The 23,515-nt window shown below is 43.8% G+C and overlaps 1 protein-coding gene across 2 annotated transcripts in view; it reads left to right on the forward strand.

Annotated features, from left to right (window-relative positions):
* The first annotated feature begins 1,260 nt into the window (after positions 1-1,260).
* KCNQ5 (potassium voltage-gated channel subfamily Q member 5) overlaps positions 1,261-23,515 on the forward strand; it is a 272,418-nt gene continuing 250,163 nt past the window's right edge. Inside the window, exon 1 of one of the 2 annotated variants that reach the window (XM_033143240.1) lies at positions 1,261-1,973. In XM_033143240.1, the coding sequence (XP_032999131.1) occupies positions 1,597-1,973 (377 nt within the window). In that variant the 5' untranslated portion in view covers positions 1,261-1,596. The remainder of the gene's footprint in view (positions 1,974-23,515) is intronic. The other variant, XM_033143241.1, reaches the window with a different exon arrangement.

Raw genomic sequence — 23,515 nt, forward strand, 5'->3', positions numbered from 1 at the left:
AAGGGGAGGGATGCCTCCTCTAGCCCCGAGGAGTCGCCACCTGCTCCTTAAATGCGCGCCACAATGAGCGAGGGAACAAGCGGCGGCGCTTCTCGCGGGCGCTGCTCCGCGAAGGGAGCCAAAGAAAGGCAGCCGCTACCTTCTTAGCAGCGGAAGCCTCCTCCCTTCGCTCCCTCCCTCCTGCTCACGTCGGGCGGCCCCGCCGGTGCTCTTCCACCCGCAACTTCGCTTTGCATGTGAGGCCGGGCAAACTTCCTGCAACTTGGCGCGAGTTTGCAAGCGCCGAAGGAGGGCGTCCCTTTCCCGCCTTCCCCGCCCTGGAGGATTTATTTTTTTTACTCAGGTCGACGCCGGCTGTGCTCTCTTCCCAAGACGGGGCTGCTTCGTCGTCTCGAGGGAGCCAAGCGAAGCATGCCAAGCTGAAGGGGCGCTTATTGCGCGGAGCGGCGCTGCGCTCTTAACAAGGGCGAGCAGCAGTGAAAACCCGCCAGAGAGAGAGAGAGGCGTTAAAACTTAACAGATGTATGTACAGAGTGTGGTGCCTTTCGATGGAGCCGCCGCCGCCGCCGCCGCCAGGAGCTGCTGCGCTGCTACTGGGCTTGACTCTTGAGGCCGCTTTATGACTTTCAGGCGGAGATTTCCTTATGGCGTAATTGCCGCGAGCTGCGCCCCTCTCTCTCTCTCTCTCTCTCTCTCTCACACACACACACACATATTGCTGCTGCTCATTTGGCGTGCGCCCTCCGACTTTCTGCTCTCCGTTTTATGTGGCGGCGACTTTCTCTTGCACTTGGACGGAGAGCAACAGCTTGCCTGTCCGGCCCTAGCCCGCCGGAGAAGTGCTCGCCCTGCAAAGTGTGCTGACAAGCCAAGGTGGCAGCAGGAACCTTCGGCATGAGTTTGCCTCTCTCCGAGGCTGCCCGGCTTCCCCCCCTCCTCGTCGTCCTTTTCCAATTTCTATAAATCAAGACAGCAGCAGACTTCCCTCTCTCTTTCTCTGGGCTCGCCACCCCCCCCTCCGTCGTTCCTTGCCCTCCCTCCCTCCCTCCTTCCCTCCACCTCCTCCTCCAAAGCAGCAACTCGCTCCCCTCGTGTTATTTGTGGATGCGCCCCTCTCTCGCTCGGAAAGCCGAGCGGCTCTCTGTTGCTTCGAAGGCGCTCGCTTTTACTCCAAAGTTTCATACGGTGTTTTTTGTTTTTGTTTTAAAGGCGGCATCTTAGGAGGTGAAGCGGTTCGTGGGGGGGGGGGGGAGGCGAGGCGAGCGAGCCGGAGCTTCAAGAGAGCGGACGCGCCTGAAAGGAGCCGTCGCTTTTTCTCTTCTCCCCTCGCAGAAGCCTCGGCGCTGCCTGCTGCGTGCTGCGTGTGGCAAGGTGGCCCCCACGGCTCTGCCTGCCCCCTTCCTGCTCGGCGGGAGCTGTGGGGAGAGCGCGAGGCTCCTGCAGCCGCCCCAGTCTCTTTTCTCCCGCCTTCTCCTCGTCGCCTCCTCAGCGCCCGGAGGAAGCTGCTCGCCTCCGCCCTCCAGCCAAGCGGGGACCCGCTGTTGCTGCTGCTGCCGCCGCCGGCGCCGCTGCCGCTTTTGCCCCCGCCGTGATGCCATGCCCCGCAGCCACAGCCGAGGAGACGACGAGGGCGGCTCCGCCGGGCTCTGGCTGAAGAGCAGCACGGCGGGGTGTCGCGGCGGTGGCAGCGGCATGAAGGATGTGGAGTCTGGCCGGAGCAGGGTGCTCCTGAACTCGGCGCCCTCGCGAGGGGACGGCTTGCTCCTCTTGGGCACCGGCGGCGGGCTCGGCGGCTTGCGGGAGAGCCGGCGAGGCAAGAAACGAGGAGCCCGGATGAGCCTGCTGGGGAAGCCGCTCTCCTACAGCAGCAACCCGAGCTACCGGCGGAACGCCAAGTACAGGAGGCTGCAAAACTATCTCTACAACGTGCTCGAGAGACCCCGCGGCTGGGCGTTCATCTACCACGCGTTCGTGTGAGTAGTAGCACCGCGGGACGGCGTGGGTGGGGGCGCGAGGTGGGCAGCTGTTCGCGCGCGCGCTAGGGGGGGGGGGGGCTGTTGATAGGGCCACCTGGGAGGGAGGGGCGCCCACCTGGCGGGGTTGAGGCAGTGGGTTCTAACGCGGTGGGATGTTGGCGACGGTTCTCTGCAATGAGCAGCCTTTGCGTGCTTTCCAGATGTGGTGCTGTCTCAAAGTGAGGCATCATCTACTCCGGATGACTTTACTTGGGTTTTTAAATGTTTATTTAAAGCATTTTGTTTTGTTTTGTTAGTCCACTCTTTATTGCAAGAAAAAGCAAAAGCTGGTTGCACCTAAAAAATTCTCCATATACATTTTGTCACTCTTTGGGTTCTTCTCACACATCATGCCATCAAAAGCTCCTTGTCCACACTTGTGGATGCCTTTCATTTGATGTAGGAAACTGGACAGAGAAACATGAAAGCCAAATGCACACCCTAGCCAGCTTCCAAATTAAGGCACAAAAACTGCAATAAATAACCAATAAATCCAAAACGATGTAAGGCTTTACACACTTACCTGGAAGCAAGTCTGTTGAATGCAGAGTGGCTTACTTCCAAGGAAGACATACATGTGACCAGGCTGTATGCGTCATGTGTGAAAGTGCCCTTAGAGAGCCTGCTTTAATCCCTTCTAATTGTGGTTATAGTAGAAGGATGGACAGCCTCACTTAAGTGACTGTACATAACGGAAACCTGAAGGTGAACATTACGGTGGGGACCAGTTCTTTCAGGTTAATTGATATGTGATGATACCAGATGTTGCGTAGTTGAAAATATGGGACATATGGCAATATTTTCTGCGGTTCACTGGCAGGGGGCAAATGAGGGTCTGAATTGATATGTTCTAAGGTGCACAGTCTCTTCCCTTTTGAGAAGTGCTGAAAGGTGCAATAGGCGACAAGATCCTAAATGTGATTATGGCGTGTAATGCCTTAAGTTTTCCCCAAGGGTGGAAGAAACAGAACTTTTTCAGAATGTCGGGGTGGAAAGGTAGGACATACTGGCTCTCTCTAACGCCGAGGGAAGAACCAATAATAATGCACGCATGCTGCAGATGAGTCCAAAGGGGAGAAATCTGAAGTGATTTAAGAATGATCCATAATGGGTTTGTGGAATGGCTCTAGGAAAGCAATTTTCCCTTGGAAATTGCGTAGAATGGCTGTAATATCCATAACTATGACAAAAGCAACCATACAAGCATAAGGGAGGTTTTGAGGACAAATAAAGATTATGTGTTTAAAAACTACGTTCTTACTGTCATCATGCAGCACTCTTGATTGCGCACAGTGCATCAAACTTCCTTTCATTTACAATAATAGCACTTACATGGAACATCCAAGTGTTCGAAGTACTTAAAGGTTTCAGTAGCCCCGTAAAGTAGGCCACTATTACTTCCCCCATTTTGCAGACTGGGGTCTGAGGCCAAAAGAATAGTTCTGAATACTTCTGTATTGCACTTGAATTTTCAAGTGCTCAAAGCACTTCACATGCATTATCTGGTTGTAATCCTTACACAATCCTTAGCAGTGAGGTGAATATTATTGTATTGCAGGTGAGGGTGGGGTGACTGAGGTTTGCCTGAGGCCATCCTGCAAGTTCATGGACCACACACTTGCATGTTAGCAGTGCAGTCTCCTAGCCACTATGTCCCATCAGTTCTCATAACAGTGCTTGCATAAAGCTACCTAGCTGGTTAATGGCCAAGATGTGATTTGAATTATGGATTTCCCAGGTCCAAACAGTTCACTTTCTTATACATTGCATTACATGATTTCTGCATCTCCATTGAAGTCAGTTTTCCATTCAGTGCAACAGGGTTAGGGGTGAGCAGTGAGATAGCCGGATTTGCATATGATATCTACAGGATCCTTCTAAACCGAGCAGTGAAATGGCAAATGCGATTCAGTAGAAACAAGTGTAAAGTGATTTGTGTTGAGGCAAAACATGCCTCCCCTCCATATACATATACAATCATGGGGACTGAACTGGGGGTAATTGACCAGGAACGAAACTTTGGGGTTGTAGTGGATAGCTCGATAAAGTGTGTGGCAGCTATAGAGAAAGGCAAATTGTGTGCTACGGATCATTATGAAAGGAATTGGAAATAAAACTGCCAATATTATAATGTCTTTATACAAATCTGTTGTGTGGTTGCACATGCAATACTGCGCTATAGTTCTGGTCACCTCATTTCGAAAAGGACATTGTGGAACTGGGAAGGAGTCAGAAAAGGGCAAGGAGGCGAGTTACAACATTAGGGACTTTTTCGCTTGGAAAAAGGGCAAGTAAAGAGGGAACCCGATCGAGGTGTGTGCAATTATGTGTGGTGTGGAGAAAGTGAATAGTGAAAACCTTTTCTCCCTTGCTCATAACATTATAACTCGGGGACATCCAGTTGAAATGAAAGCTGGATGATTCAGGACAATCAAAATACAATAAAATACTTCTTCACGCTGTCACACAACACATCGTTCAGAGATGGAATTTGCTCCTGCAAGAAGTAGCGATGGCCACCAAATTGGGTGTCTTCAAAAGAGGATTTGGCAAATTAATGAAGGGTAAGGCTATCAATGGCTGCTAGCTATGATGTTTATGTTCTGCTTCCCCTATCTGAGACAGTATTGCTCTGAAAGCCAATTGTTTTACCGTTGCCTCAGAAAGTGGGAGAAAGCAGTTAGGTGGAATAGTTAGTAGCCGCACTGAGCTGCTTTTTGCTTTGAATGTGTTGGGCCTGGACCGTGAACTTGCAGGCTTTTGTAGAGCAACTGAGAAACAAAAGAATTGCACCAACCAACAATATCCGCAGGTGTTATAAACATTAGGTGAATTCAAAGATCAGAAATAAAGTATTTTCATCTATAGCTGTTTCTTAAACTCTTGTCAAGATGAACAGTTAAGAGTGTGCTAGGTAGCACGCAAGCCTTTGGAAGAATAGACTTAGTCCTATATCCCCTGATAACAGGACATAACAGAGTTCTTAGGTCTTTTTAATCTCAGTTTGCATATGTGTGCTCAAAGAAAGGCATCCCCTAACCCAGTGCAGCAAACTTAACCACTTTATTACTAGATGCATGCACTGATTACAACTTGGACCCCAATTTGGTGTTTAAAAACAGCCTGATCCAGCTCAGACCCATTTGGAGGCTGTATATAACTTAATTTATTTGTTGTCAGAATTAGGTGAAGTTTACAAGAAAGGTTGCCCCTTCTGAGGGCACGAATCCTTCCAAAATTCAGAAGGGTAGTTGTTGCAGTTTTGGAATCTGCTCCATTTTAACTTTTGACTTCACTCTTGCAAGGGGGGAGAATAGCTTTAACTCCCCCTCCCTTTTGACAGAAGTGATAGCCTTTCCACACTTACTTTTCACAGTAGTGTAGTTGCTGTTTGATCTGTGTGTATTTTAAAAGTGAATTTGGAGCAGAGCATCTGCACCTGCAGTCAGTTGTAATTGTACATGGGAGGCTAAGTGCAGTTTTTCATGTCCACACCAATGGCTGGCTGTGCCTGCTTACTCTTTGACTCTAGTACACTCAGGACCGGTGCTAGGGTTTCTTGCGCCCTAGGCGAGACCACCTTCTGGTGCCGCCCGCCCCCCACCAAAGCATGCTTTAGCGGGAGGTGGGGGTGGTGGAGAGGCAAGCAGCAGTTTCTCCGCTGTAGCAGAGAAGCTGCTGCTCGCCTGTCCCGCCCCCTGCCAAAGCCTGCTTTAGCGGGAGCCAGGGGGTGGTGTAGGGGGCAAGCAGCACCTCTCCGCTACAGCAGAAAAGCTGCTGCTAGCCCGTCCCGCCGCCCCCCCCCAAGCCTGGCCAGCGCCCCCTCCATTTTGGCGCCCTAGGCAATTGCCTAGTTCGCCTTAATGGACGCGCTGGCCCTGAGTACACTTCCATTGCTGGTTTTTGAATCCATGTGCACATAACTTTAGCCACAATCCAAAGGTACTCTTCAGTTTCTTATGAAATACTGCTATTTGGTGTGTTTTCCTCCAAGCCAGCATTGATCTGACTGTAGCCTGGTTAATAATAATAATAATAATAATAATAATAATAATAATAACAATAATAATTTATGATCTGTTGGAATCCGCCACTCTGGGCGGATTCCAACAGATCATTAAAATGCAATAATATCTTAAACATTAAAAGCCTCCCTAAAGAGGACTGCCTTCAGATGTCTTCTAAAGATCTGGTAGTTGTAAATGTGTGTTTGTTCAAAACCTCAAATCTCCGAAAGTACTGCACCGATCGCTTTGAAATTTTGACACAACGTTGGGTTCCATTCCTGGAGTGTTTTTATGCAAGAATATTACATAGAAGTCACACCAGCGACAGGTAAAAAGGAAAAAAAACATTTTAGATCTTAACCAATCACATAGTGAGCAGCATGACATCTCAATACTACATAGCCACATAGCCACCACCATTGTCAATGTAGTGACATCACATCACATACAGGCTATACAAGGTCAGACAGCCCAGGAGGAGAGAGGAGAGGGAGATAGGGGGGATTGGGAGATCCTACCCACGTCGTCAGAGGGAAGGCGCACAAACTACAGAGAGAAAGTCAGTGAGTGGGGTCGTGTCTGCGGGGGGAGGAGGTGGAGTCAGCACTTCTACCAGGACGTCCATTCTTGGGGAGGGGATTCCGCCCCCACCCCTGTGTGCATGGGGGGGGGGCAGAGCCAGCAATTTTGGCGGAAAAATGAAAGAAGCTGTTTGGGAGGAAGAAAGGTGGGGTGTAAAGGAGGCAGGCGGAAGTTCAGCGGAAGAAGCTGTGGGGAGGCAGGCGAAAGCGGGGTCTCCTTCCACTATGGGGGGAGGGGGGAAGACGGAGAGGAGCCAGGAGGGAGTTCAATGGGAGAAGCTGTGGGGAGGCAGGCGAAAAGCAGACGGGAGCTCAACGGGAGAAGATGGACCTAAAAAGCTTTCTGTTTCTATCTTCCAAATGAGCCACAGCAACACGTGGCCGGGAACAGCTAGTACTGTTACACATTTGCAGGAGACCCTAGAAATTGATAAATGGTAGGATTATGATTAATTGGGATTTCAATGAAAGTACAGGTTTGAAGAACTGTGCCAGGCAAGGAATCCCTGGGCTGACTTTTGCAAACCAGGCCAGCCGGTCTAGTAAAGAGCAAATCTGTTAACACACCTGAGCTTGCTGGGCACACGACCCAAGGGGAAGTGGGGATGAGCCCCAAAGGTATGGTGGGTACACAGACTATGGTTTTAAGGTCTCTAGCGGGCTTGAGCTCGCACGAGACAGTAACGTAGTGAGATTTATTTGGTATTATTTGTTTACAGCATCACTGCGTGTGACCCTTTACAAAGAGGTTCCTTAAACTCCTTTAATTTGACACAAGGAGGCAACAGCGAAAGGTTGGGGGTTCAGGGTTGAATTCATAGTAAAGTCCAGGTGTGTACATTTGAGATGCTGACCAGATGACAGTGCGCACAAGCAGCACCCTCCCCTCCCCCTTCCCACATGCCTTTTGCCACACACCCCTCCCTCTCTGTACAAGATGGCATCAATTGCACCCAGCACTACTACTCTCCAGGAAAAAAAAGTTTGTGGCTTAAAGTAAAATGTTGCAAGCAGGGGAGGGACATAGATTTTGTCTTTGTCCTTTGAGGAGGCAGGTATTCAAATTGCTCTGAGCCACAACAGTTGTGAGCATTTGTGACAAAGGATTATAGGATTAAAGGCGGGGTGGGGGGCAGGCGGGTTTGTTTTTGCAGAACTCAGGAACATAATCCCCCCCCAATAAGTTGTTTATGAATATTTTCGGCCAGAATTGGATGAAATTTGCAGACTGAGTTGCCCCCTCTGAGATAATGATACCTGCTAAATTTCAGAAGGATCACTGTTTTTCAAGGTGTGTACAGTCTACCTTTGTATTTTGTGGCCAAGTGGCCTGAAAATTGCAGACATGAGGAATTAGCTTCTGGATAATAATTTGCCACATTGCAGAGAAATAGGTCCAGGGAGTTTTGTGCCAGGAACCTTTAAAGTTGATTTTGGAGTGGAAAGAACTAAAAAGTATTCACTTTCCATGTAAAAAAATCACTCCCTCTGATTGCATGGTAGGCCTTTCAATTACCAAAGAGAGTTCCCTCTCCCTGTCCTGTCCTGGCATCTTCCTTTAGCTTAGAGGCAGAAGTGGCTGGTGGGCTGCTGCACTATTGCTCTCCTGGCTTCCAGGTACAATGGGTGGCTGTCCCTTCCCAAGAGGGGTGCTTGGTGTGGGACCTGGCAGTGTTGGATTGGCTCCACCACTACTCACCATTGGAAGCCCCTCACGCCTCCTCTCTCGGTATGCGGCGATGACCCACTGTGTTGGGAAGCTGGGAGAGCAATGGTTTCCCCCATGCTCCTTCCTCTATTGCTTAGAGATATACCTTGGAAAGCTGATATGCCTCCGCAAAGTACTGGAATTGGAGAGCACCAGTAAAATAATTCCTTCTGTTTAAAAAGCTGGACCTGTCAATCACAGTGGAGCTCTTCCTCCACACCCTCTCTTCACTCTAGGTTTTGCTCAGCCTTCCTCTATCATCCCACTATAGCATAATGGTAAGTTTGGAGAATTACTTTTGATTTCAGCAGATACATTTTTGTTGTTGTTGCCTGGATCACTGAGATGCCACGAAGAGTCCCTACTTCACTCGTACCTGGCTTGTAGGATCCTGCTTTGTTTACTTAAGGCATTCAGCTTTAGCTAAAAAGTCTCTCAGATGTACTTGGAAAAATCATTAGTAGCGTGCTCCCTGCCCTCAGGCTTACAATCTAAACAGACACAATACATAAGGAGAAGGGGAAAGGCTTTGCCTCTGACAAGCCCCAAACGCCTCAGAGATATTCTGCATTACCTCGGGATTTGTGATATTCCTGAATTGTATGCAAACCCCAATTTATAACACTATCTCCGGAGCAACTTTTAATGTGAGAGAGCCGTAGGTTGGGAGTGTTGCAGGTTTCCTTCCTTCAATTCTGTTGAAGGTTTTACTGTGATTATTCTACCTGACAATTTCTAACATTAGCCATAGGTTATAGTTATTCCATTATCCTAGTGTTAGTATTTGACTTCTGGGTTGGATGCATGGGTTGTTATTCTGACTGGAATGGTATAACATGTTCTATGAGAGCCAGTGTGGTGTAGTGGTTAAGAGCGGCAGACTTTGTAATCTGGTGAACTGGGTTCGCGTCTCCCCGCTCCTACACATGCAGCTGCTGGGAGACCTTGGGCTAGTCACACTTCTTTGAAGTCTCTCAGCCCCACTCACCTCACAGAGTGTTTGTTGTGGGGGAGGAAGGGAAAGGAGAATGTTAGCTGCTTTGAGACTCCTTCGGGTAGTGATAAAGCGGGATATCAAATCCAAACTCCTCCTCCTCCTCCTTCTACCAAAAGGAATGATAGCTGGCACAGGGAAAGTATAAGTTACCTTAGGGTGCATATGCAAAATGTTTACCACTTTTAAACCCTTTAAATATGCTTAACCACCATATAACACTTGAAATTAAATTAAGAGAAATTAAGTTGTGCTTTTCCCCCACCCCACCCAACTTACTGAATGTTTTAACAGTTAAGTACAGCTTTTATATGTGCTAGAGACTGGGAGCCTGAATTTTTTTTAAAAAAGGTATTTCTATCTTTTTTGTGCTTAATGTCAACTGCAAGTGTGTGATATGTGTGATCCATCTACCGTATTTTTCGGCGTATAAGGCTGGGCATATAAGACGACCCCCAACTTTTCCATTTAAAATATAGAGTTTGAGATATACTCGACTGCAGATTCTCCACCCGGTGTATAAGACGACCCCCGACTTTTGAGAAGATTTTCCTGGATTAAAAAGTAGTCTTATACGCCAGAATATACAGTATATATATTTGACTCAACTGTCAGACAGAGCACTGACAATCTGAAGTATTCTGAAGTTAGGAACTTGATTATGTATAGGGTATCAATATAGTTGTTAGCCCTTTGGAACAAAGCTCAGGAACACATGAAAGAGGAGTTTTTCAAGGTATTTTGAAAGCTAATTCACAGCTTCATTTAGGAATCAATTTTATGGAGTCTGGCTTGGTATCATCCGTAGGGCAAAAAGGAAAAAACAGGAAGAGCAGAAAAGGATCTAATTGAGAGAATGATCGGAAGCAAATGTTTCCCCCTCCCTGGGGCTTTAAATATCTCTGAATGAGTATATTGCATCTCTGGCGCATCTATTCATTCACTTAGATTCATGTTTGCTTGTTCACTCACTCAGTCTCCTGCAACAGTTTTGTCTCCTTGGTTATTTTTAGATACTTTATTCATGGTTTCCGAATGAATGTACATTAAAATCAGTATAAACTTTTGTTGGGGCAGTCAGAAGATTGCATGGGTTTTCAAGCCCCCCCCCCCCCCGGAATTCTCAATTTCAGTAGCTTTTGTTTATTGTATAAATCTTACTTGCTTAAATTTTGCTTGGAAAGTAGCTTTTTAAATTTTTGAATTGATTGAAAGGAACTTAGGGAAAAATAAATGTATAGAGAGGGAGGCTAGGCTCTAAAACTCTCATTAATGATTGAGAGGACTGTTCAAATGTCTTTAAAAGATAAGGAAAAGTCTTTGTAACTATCCAAATTTTGGATATTTGCAAACTGAAGAATTAGTTTTTGCTGTCTGTTCCTCATGTGTTTCCTTCACTGGACTTTCAACAAAATACTTTATTCCCCTGATGATGAATACATCACCTGTTGCGATAAATTGTTTTTTTATCATTAAGAGCTTGAATATTACCCGCCTGGATTACACAGTTGTAATTCAACATATGAGTCCCTCAGTAATGGTAGTAATTACTAAACACAGTTTTACTGTAATATACTAATCAAACTTTTATTACTCAACAAATCAGTCTTAAGATACCTAAGGAGATTTGCATTATTCTGTACACCCAGTTGCAAGCCTGTGGATGTTTATTCAGGAGTAGGTTTCACTGAGCAGCCTCAGAGCACAATTTAATAGACTCTTAAGTAGGAACTTACCTACCTATTGCAGGTATCTAGAACACCCAAGGGTCCCAGAGTGGATTATATATTCACTGAAAGTCATAATGAATAGTGTGTTTAAATCTGAAACAATGAAACGTCAACCAACTGAACATCGAAATTGTCAACAGAATTGAGGTATTGGCAGGAACAAAAGTAAAACAGTCTTAAAATCCACACTGCACTCCATCGCTTGACAAAGAGGTGCACCTTTCAATAAAATGAAAGTTATGCTGAAGTAGGACAGGACTTGAAGGGGAGGGTCCTTCAGGGGTGGAGTTTATGCTTCAGTTCCTAACCTTATAGTGAAGCCCATGATACTACCCCTGAAGTTCAATTTGTTCTGTGAGTAGTTATGATTGAATTTTGCAGATGTATGTGTATTCCCTTTGTGGAATATTGGGTTACTAGTGCAAACATCCAACTGCTTTGGGTGGTTGTTTTAAAAATAGCCTTTGTAGTGAATACATGCGAAGGATGGATTCATATCAAGTTTCAGGAATGTACATGCTATACTGTAATGACCAGTAACATTTTCTAGGGATGCTGTATTTACTGGGAATGTAGAATTAGATGTGACTTACGGAAGTTGGTAGCTATATGTTAATTAGTGTTTCTAGCAGTTTCACTACAAATTTATGCAAAAAAAAAAAATGTCACCTGTAATGATTTTGTTCTGTTGGACTATAACGCTCCAAAAATCAGATGGTGATGTAGCTTGGAGGAATGCCAAGAAAGCAGGGTTTTTGCTACTGTTTCTTGTGAGTGTGATTCAAATACGAGCCTAGCTGAAAATAAATTTGACAATGTTAACTCTATTAAAATATAAATTCCCAGATTAATGAAGTCATGACACAGCAGCAGCACTGTAAACAATGACGACTGCCAGCTACCTTTAGATAATTGCCTGCATGGGATGAGTGCTGCAGCTTTAATTTTTAATTGCAAATGGCAGTTTTGGCAACTGAAAATATTCTATGGTTTTCCCCCACCGGAGCAAACTTGTATGGAAATTCTTGAAAAATGATTGTAGTACGGATGCACTAATTGTTCCAATGCGTATCAGCTTCTCCTAGTCTTTGAAAATAGTTGCCATTCAATGTAGCTCATCATGATTGGGATACTGCTGAGTATTTTGGGTATCAAAGTATAAAGCAGTTGGTTATATGGTGGCAGGCAGAGGGAATCAATATTTAACATGAGAAATGAAAGTATAGTTGCCAAAAAATATTTTAAGTGTTTTAAGTGTTTTTTTCCGTGTGTACTGCACACTTCGTCCCTTCACATTATAAGAGAGATCTGGGAAACAACAGCTAATAACAGCCTAACAAATCATCAGTGCTATTTTTCTAGAAGAAAAGGTGCTTTAACTCACTATGAACACCTTCTTCATTCTCTTAGAATAGCAGTGGGGGCCCACCTGAGAGGTTCCAGTGAGTTCTGGCTGAAAAAAAAGCTCTGTGAATCATTAAAACATAAACTCCAAATTTAACACCATCACAAGAGATCTTTTTCTCACAAATGCATTGCCTTAGTACTTCATTGCTCTTGTTTTGAAGCTAGATTAAGGACTATCATGAGCTGGAACAATGACTCACGTTTTTCTCAGTGTAATTTAGTATCAATTTTCTCTAAAATTCACCTTAATAAACATTAGCACATAAAAAGGCAAGAGGAATTTTTATTGTTTTAAGACAAAAATTGCCATCTTCATGTGTTTTTGTAATATGCAAGTCATGTGAGACAGAAATGAACACTTCTTACTTGATTGTTTTTCAACTGCGTATTACAGTAGTTTATTTTTCCCTACCACATTATCCTTTGGGGCTAATTATCTCTTTCCACCACAGTTAATGAGAGTTTTGCCATTTTGTTTAATAGCTACAGGACCCTTCCTGTTCTGTCCATCTGAAACGGCTAAACTGCAGAGGAAATGGTTGAGTGAGGGGGGAATGCATTGCTACATCTAAGTTTTAAACACTGGCATTTAAATGTAGATATATTAAAATAATATGTGGTTTTTTTAAAAAAAAAGAAAGAAAGAATCCCTCCTCCTCTGCTTTGCCTTCCCTTTGAATCTAAGCTGGAGCCAGCTCAGAAGAAAGTCACTGTTGTCTGGGAAGTGCCTAAGTCTAGCAGAGGGGCTCAGCCAAGTCTCCTGTGGGTGGGAAAAATTGGGTTCAAAGGGAGGAGAGAACTCTGAACCAAATGCCCACTTCTCTACTTTCCTTTTAAATGGCAAAGGAGCACTCCCTTGCAGCTAAGAGATTGTGCAGGAAGTGGAATTGGGCTTGGGGTGCCCTCCTTTATTTGCTCAGCACTGCCACTGGTCATCTTCTTCCTTTATCCCCTCTTCACCTCTTCTCTTCTCTTCCCCCTCACTCAACCCTCTCTCAACCAATTTGTTTTCACTCCCCACTCCCAAAGCACCTGGCCAGGACAGGAACTCACCTGTGTCTTTTCAGGGGAAGAAGTTTTACTGGAGAATCAGGTCCACGTGTCCTCCCTGTGTTTCACCTTCCACTGGACAGCCTCCCTTAAAACTTCCAACGGAACAAGGAAATTTGTGTGTGAAAGCAGGGACGTCTTAGCCATTGAGGCTACTGGCGCAAGGCGCCATGGCCTGAGGAGGGCGCCTGCACCCTCCAGCCCCGCCGGCAGCGCCGCTCTCGCCCACCTCTGCTGCGGATGCGCAGAAGGCGTTGGTGAGCCTCCCATCGGCGCTGCAACCAGGGCTCCCTGGATGGCAGCACCGCGCCGCTACTTCGGCTGAAGAGGCGGAGGTGGAGCACAGCTGGCAGTGTCCCCACCCGCCCCTCCAGCTGCCCGCCACGCCTGGCCCTGCCTGGTGGAGCGGGAGTTCGCCGTCCCCGCGCACCGCACCCTCCAGCTGCGCCTGGCCCTGCCCAGCGGAGTGTGAGGGGTGCTGGAGGGATCTTTGCACCAGGGCTCCAGATTTACTTAAGATGGCCTTGTGTCAAAGTTCCACCACTACTGCCCTTACAAAGTCAGTCAATTCTCCATGGTATGACTCAGGCTGAATGGAAGAGTGATGGATTGCTAGCTTCATCTTAGCATAACAGCAAGCTCTGACAACCAAGAGTTTGTATCTTCACATGGTGCTCAGTTTTACCATGGCTCAATGGCAGTTAAGGACAATCCATATGATGTGTGCAGACTTTGGGGGGTCTTATCCAGTGCTCTGAATGCATAGATCTACTGGCACAATGGGACTTCTATCTCCTCTCCTTCCTCTGCACTCTCCAAATATGCTCCAGAGCATTCCCCCACCCTCCTGACCTGATTTTGAGGGGATGCAGGGAGCGGAAGGGAACAGGGGAAGAGGAAGTTCTGTTACCTACACATTAGATGCCTGTTAGGCCAGTAAACTAACTGTCTCTAGTGGTTTGGAAGGAGCTTGTTGGTTGAGTGATGGGCAGTTGTGTGTGTTTTAAAACACATTACAAGAAATACTACTGCTTGCCCTCTACTTGCTTGGTTTGGGTTCCCAGTGCACCCATGAAACCCTGTTTCAAAATAAGGGAGTGATTTGAAAATGTTGACAATTTATTATGCCTGTGAGCAATTGTGGAGAAATGATAGATTTTGCTATATTTTTTGTCATATCCCGCAACTTTTCATAGCCTTAGATACATGGCAACCTTGAGATATTAGTATGAATTTATGCCTAGGGCAAAACACTACTGGAATATTATCACCTCCTTGAAGTGTCTGAAAAACGATGAAATACAAGTAAAGAGTGGACACAATCCAGCACGCAGTAAAGGTCTGTAGCTATGCATGTGTTTAACAGTGTATTCCTGTGTTTACTCAGAAGTACGTCCCACCGTGTTCCTGAGTATGCATCGTAAGCATGCATAGGATTGATTGCACGGAAATCTCCCATTGATACTAATCAGAATTTAAAATGTTTAATGTTGGCTGGCTGAATTGTGCAAATGGGCTTATAGGTTCAAGTGGGATGCTTTGTTATCACACTGCTATAGATAAAATATGATGTCTCAAAATACTCAACATAGTTTGTCAAAGGCACCATATTTAGGTTTGCATACAAATACACCATACTTAGATGTGCATTGAGTCCCATTGATTCTCCCATCCATATACTGACCAGAGCCAGATAATATGCTGAGCTTCAGCAAGCCAGCACCATTGTTTGGCACCTTGACCATGCTCTGTGTCAGCCCACATGGATCATTTGCAAATGAATATTTTTTCTAATGTAAGGATTGTGCAACTGCTATCAAAAAATTAATATTAGCTATATTTTAGTACAGTTTTGATGCCACAAGTTACCGGTAAGTACTAGATCCTGGAAACAGAAACAATTAATATGTGCATAGCGTTAACCATGATTTCCCTAACACTCAAGTTGTAGGATCCTGGGTGTTCCAGGACATCTGCACTTTCCTTTGTAGCCGCTAACTTGTTTTGTTACTAAACAAGAAAGCAAAATCCTGGTGCTTTGCAAAGTACAATTAACAAACAGATGGCACTTATTAAAGTCATGATTCATGTATTAATTCCATTAGGAATAAAAAGACCAGCCTATACCTGTCTTTCTTTTTTTAATTCATGCAGGGCGCCTTTTCACCTTGGCTTCCATCCTTTGCTTGATACAGCATGTCTTTCATTTCTGAGTTGTTTAAAATATAAATAAACCCATTGAATTTGGGAATAGAGAATGGGCTGATTGTCTCCTAGTTGGGGGGGGGGGGAAGGTTGGGGAATGTACATTTCACATTCTTGACCTGAAGCTCCTATTCGTAAAGTCCAAATATATGCACTACACCCATTTCTAACTCTCTGGATGTCTGCATGACTCCATTCTTGAATGGATATCATTTATATTAACTGTGACTGAGAGCAGCCAAAGCAATTGCCAGAGTTCAAATGCCACTTTGATTAATAGGCAGCTGTATATTCTTAATGCATACAGTGTACCAAATCTGCCATGTTGAAAGAGGGTTGAACAATAATTAAGAATCAATGCACTCACATGTACATGACTGGAGCAATTATGAAATATCTTAACTTTTTTTTTTAAAGCAGCTTCGTCAGTGCACTAAATGGGTGCCCAGTTTCCCTAATTCTAAAGATGGTTGTTGAGCTACAGATGGGTGCCTATGCAGTATGGAACAGGGTTCAATGATACAGGCAGCCTGGCTAATCTGGGCAATGAGGCATGGCTTTGTCTGCTAATTGAACAGCAGCTACTTGGGCCTCCCCTTTACCTTAAATGCTATTGCTTTTTTTCTTCTAGAAACTGAAGAAGGCCAGGAAATAGAGACATTCTAGATCACACTGCAAAGACAGGGTTTTTCCACTGTGAGAAAACTGGGAATCTTGTCTCTTTAAGAGGGGTCAGAGAGGGGGAAATGCAAATGTGTTTTTTGGGAAGGAAGCATGAAATTAATACAACTGAGACAGGTTCAAGGTTCTTGTATTAATTTACAAAGCCCTGGTTACAAACTTAGCTCCAGAGTACTTTAAGGTCTACCTGAACCCTACCATCACAGCTCGATGAATGATATTGTGAATGATATTATCTGTAGAAGCATAGCCGGTTGATAAGGCTCGTTTGACGTCAACACGACACAAGGCTTTCAGTTTTATTGCTCTAGTCTTGTGGAATGCAGTCTTCCAATAGAGATTTGGCAGGTGTCTTCAGTATTAATTTTTTAACCTTTGCTGAAAACATTTCTATGCTGCCAGGCTTATGCAGACATTTAAAGGAAAAGCAGTAATACGGTGGTACCCCGTGTTACGTACGCAATCCGTTCCAGGTCGCGCCATGTAACCCGGGTGTACGTAATGTGAAAGAACAAAAAGAAAAAGAAAAAACCCAGAAGTTTGCAGCTTTTTGCGCTTCTGTGCATGCGTGAAATGTGCAGAATGCTGTTGCGCACCCGCGCGTTGCGCGTGCTCCATGGAGGACTTCCAGGTCGCGGAGGTGCGGAACTTGAACGTACGCAACACTGAGCGTATGCAACATGAGGTATGACTGTATTGCAGTTAGCCAGTGATTTGTCCTTTTGGTTATTATGTGGGGTGTTTTTTTATTGTGTGTGAATATTGTGAATGTATATATTGTATGCAGTGATGATATTTCTTTATGAAATTGTGGTGCATGTAATAACATTTTGATAGATTAATATTTTGGTTGGGCATCAGTTTTTGGAAGGGGAAATGGTTTGGAGAGGAACTGTGAAACAACTGAATGACGTGGGGATGTTAGTTCAAGGGGGAATGAATAGCGGGGATAATCTAGGAGTAAAAGAGGGGGGGGGTTGTGAGGAGGGTGCATTAATTGAATGAGAAAATTTCCAGAGGGATCTGAGATGGAAATTGATTTCAGTAGAATTTAATTGATGGGGATTTGATTTGGAGGGTTTGTTGTTCAAACACACATCAACTCATACCCAGTTCTTATTGCTACGGGCAAGTCACTTCTCTGTCTCAGACTGACTTGTTTACCTCCTGTAAAATTGTTCTGGCAAAAGCAGATGTAGGGTCATTAGCCAAATGTATCAGGGTAATCGTCTGCCTGGTATTCAGAGGTATAGTGCATCTTATGCAGCCATTGGACTGATAAAATGGGCTTACATGGATAAAGCTGGCCTAGAGCAGGGAGGAACAGTTTTTGGTGAACAGACATAGGGAAAGTATCCTTGGAGATGCTTGGCAAGGTGGGTGACTTTTTGTAGGCAGTGCCGCCCCTAGGCACATTATAAAACATCAAACATACACATCAGCCTGGGACGCTTCGCTGGCACATATAGTATGTGGTCCTTGGAAGAATATAATGTATGCAAGGAGGCCTGTTGGAATCAGTGACCAGAAAACGGCCATAGCTCAGTGGTAGAGCACATGTTCCGCATGCAAAAAGTCCCAGGTTCATTCCTTAGCACTGGGGTCCCCAACATATGTACAGTATTGTATTTGTTTTGGGAGGGTTGTGGATGTGTTGCCTATTTAAGGGTGAAGTTCTGAGCACTGCCCATTTTTCTTCTGTCAAATGGCCGCTTACCTGATACTGGGGTGGGCGGTGGTTGCAGCCTGTCAACGCAGAAGAAGCGCCTTTCCATTTGAGGCCAGCCTCTTGGGATTTCCTATGGCTGGTCGCAAAGGAGGACAAGATAGCCCACCAAAGTCATTGTTAACCAATTGGGAGGCTGCTGGGCCTTTTTATTTAGGCAGGCAGTCATTGGGTACAGGATTACAGTTGGCTGCATGTGATCACAGGGTGCACCATTGGAGAGGTCTAGAGTGATGTCTCTGTCCAGAAGCCAAGCATGGGGCAGATGGGCCACAGAACTTCCAGTGGCAGCCTCAGAGTAGACCCTTGTCTTGAGGTGGTCCTTCTACTCCAGGTTTGACCCTGCTCAAGCATTCCCCCCACCCCAACAGAGGCCTGAGAATGGATATTGAAAGATACTCGGAGTCGAGTGTGAATTTCATGCTCTTTATTCAGCTCATAGTAGTGAGGACTGCAGTTCCCCCAAAATGTTTGCTTTATATACACTATTTACACAATGGGCCCCACGTGATTGGCTAATTCCGGGATACTCCTGTATGCCAATCGGAATGCGGATTCACTTCCACCTGGAGCTGGATTGGGTGGCTCCTGCAGACCAATCAGACAGCTGCAATCTCAATCCTATTGTTCTGGGACCAGTCAGACTGCTGCAATCTCAATCCTATTGTTCTGGGACCAGTCAGACTGCTGCAATCTCAATCCTATTGTTCTGGGACCAGTCAGACTGCTGCAATCTCAATCCTATTGTTCTAGGACCAATCAGCCTGCTGCAGTTTGGATCCTATTCAACTCAGTACATAACAGATATGCACCCAGTGCCTGAGCCAAAGCCTACCTATACCTGGAATCAATACAGTTGTGACCAATTTTATAATCCCAGAATGTTGCCCTGTGCAGTTTTTACACCCATAAAAGACGAGGCCTTTGTTCCCTGGGGGTAGGTCACTGTTATTGGGTCCTCAATTGATGTTTGTGGTATCCACAACAATTCATTAGATTTCTAAATATGCCCTGGGGCCAAAAAAAGGTTGGGGACCCTTCAACACGGTGAACAGATTTCATTTATTTGATTTTTTAAAAAAAACATGCCAGATAAAAATAAATTCTATCTTTGACACAGGTATCTTTCTGTATACAGTGTGTAAAATTAAAGCAAGCGTGAATTCCATGTGCAGATTGCCAAGGCACATTATTGCCTCTCCATTGTATTTGTTTAATTGGAGCAAGCTCACCTTTTGTGAATCTGTTCTTAGCTCTATCTATTAAAAATGTCTATGAGTGCTAAATCAAATGAGTGTAATCCATGGAACAGAGTGTGTGTATCAAACAGTTTGCAAGACATAGTACACAGTGATGTCAGAAACACAGTAAATTCGTGGTATTAGTAGAAACTGTTTGCTTCTATGTGAAAGCCATGGTGGTGGTGGGATTTATTTTATATGTAACATTATTTGTGAATTATTTGCTGTTGAACGTAATCAGCAGATAGTTCATTGGCATGGACAGAACTGTTTGTGAAAGAAAATATCTGTACAAACATTAAAGGATTCCATATGTATTTTTCCCCCAGAGAAAGAAAATAGCAAAACTAAAGAAACAGGATTTTCAGAGTTCTCAAGCATAGGTATTAGAAGGATCTGACAGATATCTCTAATTGAAATAAAATAAATAAAAGTAATTGGGTGTCCAGTGTGCTTGATTAATTTTGATAGTGCGGTAACTTTTAATTAAAAAGATATGAGTCTGATATTCTACAGCTGTCTTGTATGTAGCATTGAGGTTTTAATTGGGAGCATATCACCAAACTGACTTTTCTGTTAGGTTGCTTGAGAAACTAACTGTACATTCATTATATTTAATTGTTATTTTGACTTTACAAAAAAAAGAGTCTTATTTGGTTTCCTGTTTCCAACTAATTTTAAAAGACTATATTTTAAAAAAAATTCTGCTGAATTATCGTCTTAGCTGATAGCATTCCTACTGTTATTATTTTTAGATTGTGCATCCCTTTTTGGCAAACATTATGAAACATGTCTAAGCATTTCTTGTCAATCATTCAATCAATCAATCAATCAATCACTTAAGACAGCGGGAATTTGCCAAATGCAGATTGAGTTCAAGACTAACTACCGGTAGATTTCCTCTCAGTCTTTTTTCTGAAAGAACTTGTCATTTTGCAACAAGATCTGTTTCTTGCAGTTTTAAAATAAAAGCACATAACATTACCAAACATTGCTGCAGATTCCACAGCTTGTCACTTTTAGAACTGTTTTTGGCTCACTTTTTGACACCCAGAGTGAAGTTAGCTGCAAAAAACCAAGATGTGTTTGGTTCAACTGGATTTCAGCATGGGTTGCAATCCTAGTCGTACTTCTCTTGGACTCTGTGACTTAGCTCTCAATTAATATGTTTAGGATAGGGCTGGATGTGTGCTTAGCACTGCAGCCTGAGTCACATTGCTATCTCTCCACCTTGCACCCAGGTGAGTAGGGGTTCCTCATCATCCCTTGATGGTAAGATGGAAGTTGATGTGATTCTATGCAAACTTCCCTTGGAGCTTCTAGATGGTTTTCTAATCCATGATATATCCCCTATTTTATGTTAAACTTTGGCTCTCAGCAATCAGACAAGGCTTGCGGTTTTGCCAAGAGCTTTAAATGACCCAGATAAAAACAACCATACGAGAAATATGTAAAATAACCAAGCAAGTACTAGAAATCACCCCAGAATTGGCCTTACTAAACATCTTCTAAGACAACAATGTCCACTTACACCACAAAGAACTCATAATCCACCTACTCTCAGCAGCCAGAAACATCATAATCAGACACTGGAGAGACCTGTGAGGAGTAAGCATGGACCAATGGTACCAAGTAGAATGGGAAACAGCCCTACTAGAAAAATTAACCAATAAGCTGAAACTGACGCGGGGACAAATAGAAGAAGATGCCTTCACCCCTGTGTGGCTCCCCTTTATCACACACACAGCCCAACAAGACAGTGACAAAAATCCACCAACAGCATACAAATCAATATGGCTAACCTGATCCAAAACACTCACCCACCCCCTCACACAGGAAAACAAAGACCACCACAGCCAACCACAAATGAACAATCGCGCCCTACGCCAACCCCAACCTCTCTCACTGCCAAAGGAGCACAAGCGAACAACATAAAACCTGCACAAACAACGCTGACACTAAACCCTACACATATTAAGTAAAATAGAAACATTGTCGCCCCACCCCACCCATCTTCCCACCCCACCCACCTACCTCTTCCCCCTTTTCTTCCTAATGTCTCAACAAACGAAATTGATTTGGAAAAATGTTACATGGGAAAAATACAAGAGATACATTGCACATACCTTTGTAAATCAAGAAAATCTTCAATAAAAATACTTTTTTTTTTAAAAAAAGACCCAGATAAAGAACTAGTCAATGAAACAAACATTTATTTAGGAAAAGATAGTGTAATTTCAAACATAGATCCCCTCTTCCAAATACCGTGTCGTTTGCAAAGAACAGGATGCCATAGCTTTGAGTTGCAAAGAAAAGGTTTCCTAAAGTGGCTTGCAGTACCAAAAGCCTCCTCGTTTGAGCTTGTCCTAATCAGGGTGTATCCATGGAGCTGAATGAACACAAGGGTTAGACAAGCCTGCTGTGTTATAAAGTGGAGAATGATTTGTAGGCAGAGTTCCCTTGTGTTGGAAACTGTCTCCTGAATCTTTTGAAATCCCTGTGGACAATGGGCATGTTTACATATGGCTGCAAGAAAGGAAGGTTACATATTAGTAAACTTGTTAATGTAATTAAAACAATGATACTATGTGATATTTCCAAAAAGAAAACTCACTTTCGAGTGCTTTGAAAAGGGTAGGGGAAAGTACCTTTGCAACAGATTCAGAAATAAAGACTAATGAAACAGGGAAACTTGTGTGCTATGTTTATAATTTGTTGAAAAATCAATTTAAAAATTCTCTCTCTCTCTCTCCCTTCCCCCCCCCCATATATGTACAATCTGGAAAACTGAAACCTTTTCCCCATGTGGTTTTACAATAAAGATAAATACAGACTTATATAGAATATATGGATGGCCCCATGAATATGTCAGGTAGTTTATTTCCATATCACTATTTATCTGCATCTGTGCTAGGGACATTTGACAAGTTCTGTACAGTTACAAATGTGAAATTGTTTGGAAGAAACCTGTTTCAATAAATACTTGATCAGTTGTGCTAGGAAAGTTAGGAAGAGTACATATAACTTACAGTGTAATATTTTCATTTGATTTTTTTTTTTTATTTTTTGCAAGAAACCTAAAGCTCAGAACAGAATATTGTGGCTATATCTTCCAACCACAGCAACGTTTTCCTTGTGAGATAGAAATGATATGATTACACAGTGAACTGCTGACAGCAAAAAGTATAACCGATATTAGAGGTAGGCAGTTTTCTGAATTATCTCAGGGAAATTTCACTAACAATTAAGTCAGTTAATTATTTTCCAGAACACTATTTAAAGGAAAGGAGAATTTAAAAGAGTTACTTCACAATTAGGCTGCTGGAGTAGGGACATCTGTGCTGTGCAATATCTGTACAATGCTGCTAAGACTTTCCTGGTTTGACCAATTGGGATGGAATATATCAAGCTTTTCCATTTTATATACATATAGATAGTGTAACCACAAACAGTACTCAAGGTTTGTCCTTGGCTTTACACTTTGTTTGGGTAGAATCAAACCACAAGCACTGGTTTGCAAGTTTCTACTTGGAAAGTTTCCATAGGGAAGAAAACAGCTGGTGCATTTAGCAGCCTGCACTAGCAATACTGCTTATTTATTTTAGACCATGGCTTACTTTTATACATGAACTGAGCCAATGTATAAGAACAATGACTTAAAAGTATATTCAGAAAAGATTAGAAAACATAATGTTTTCGTTATGAAAACATAATGATTAGAAAACTAAGTGTTACATTAATATGCTCAGCTACTTACACCAGATTGTCACAGTGTCCATAGGTGCTAAATCACTTGGTCTATATCTATTCCAAAATAGCAAGAGGATAGTCAGGTTCTTCTGAAGAATCTCTGAATTATTTATTGCTTCTCATTTACAAGCAGTTATCTTATTCACTAGCACAATATTCCAAATATTATTTTTCTGTTGACCAGAAGTTGGCACTGGATGTTCCTTCTTGACTTCCTTTATTGCTCCCAAAAATATTGTTGCAGATGCACTTTAATCCAGTATCCTGCTGCCTGTGTAATATCGAATCAATTTTTAAATATGATCTTGGGTAGTGCAAGGTTTCTTAGGACTGACTCAGACATATATGTGTGCCACTTGATGTCTAGACACTAAATGTTTTGCAGCTTAATCTCGAAGAGACTCCAATGGAAGCTGTTAA

The sequence above is a fragment of the Lacerta agilis genome, chromosome 3 (genome assembly GCF_009819535.1).
Source record: "Lacerta agilis isolate rLacAgi1 chromosome 3, rLacAgi1.pri, whole genome shotgun sequence".
Classification (NCBI taxonomy): Eukaryota; Metazoa; Chordata; class Lepidosauria; order Squamata; family Lacertidae; genus Lacerta; species Lacerta agilis.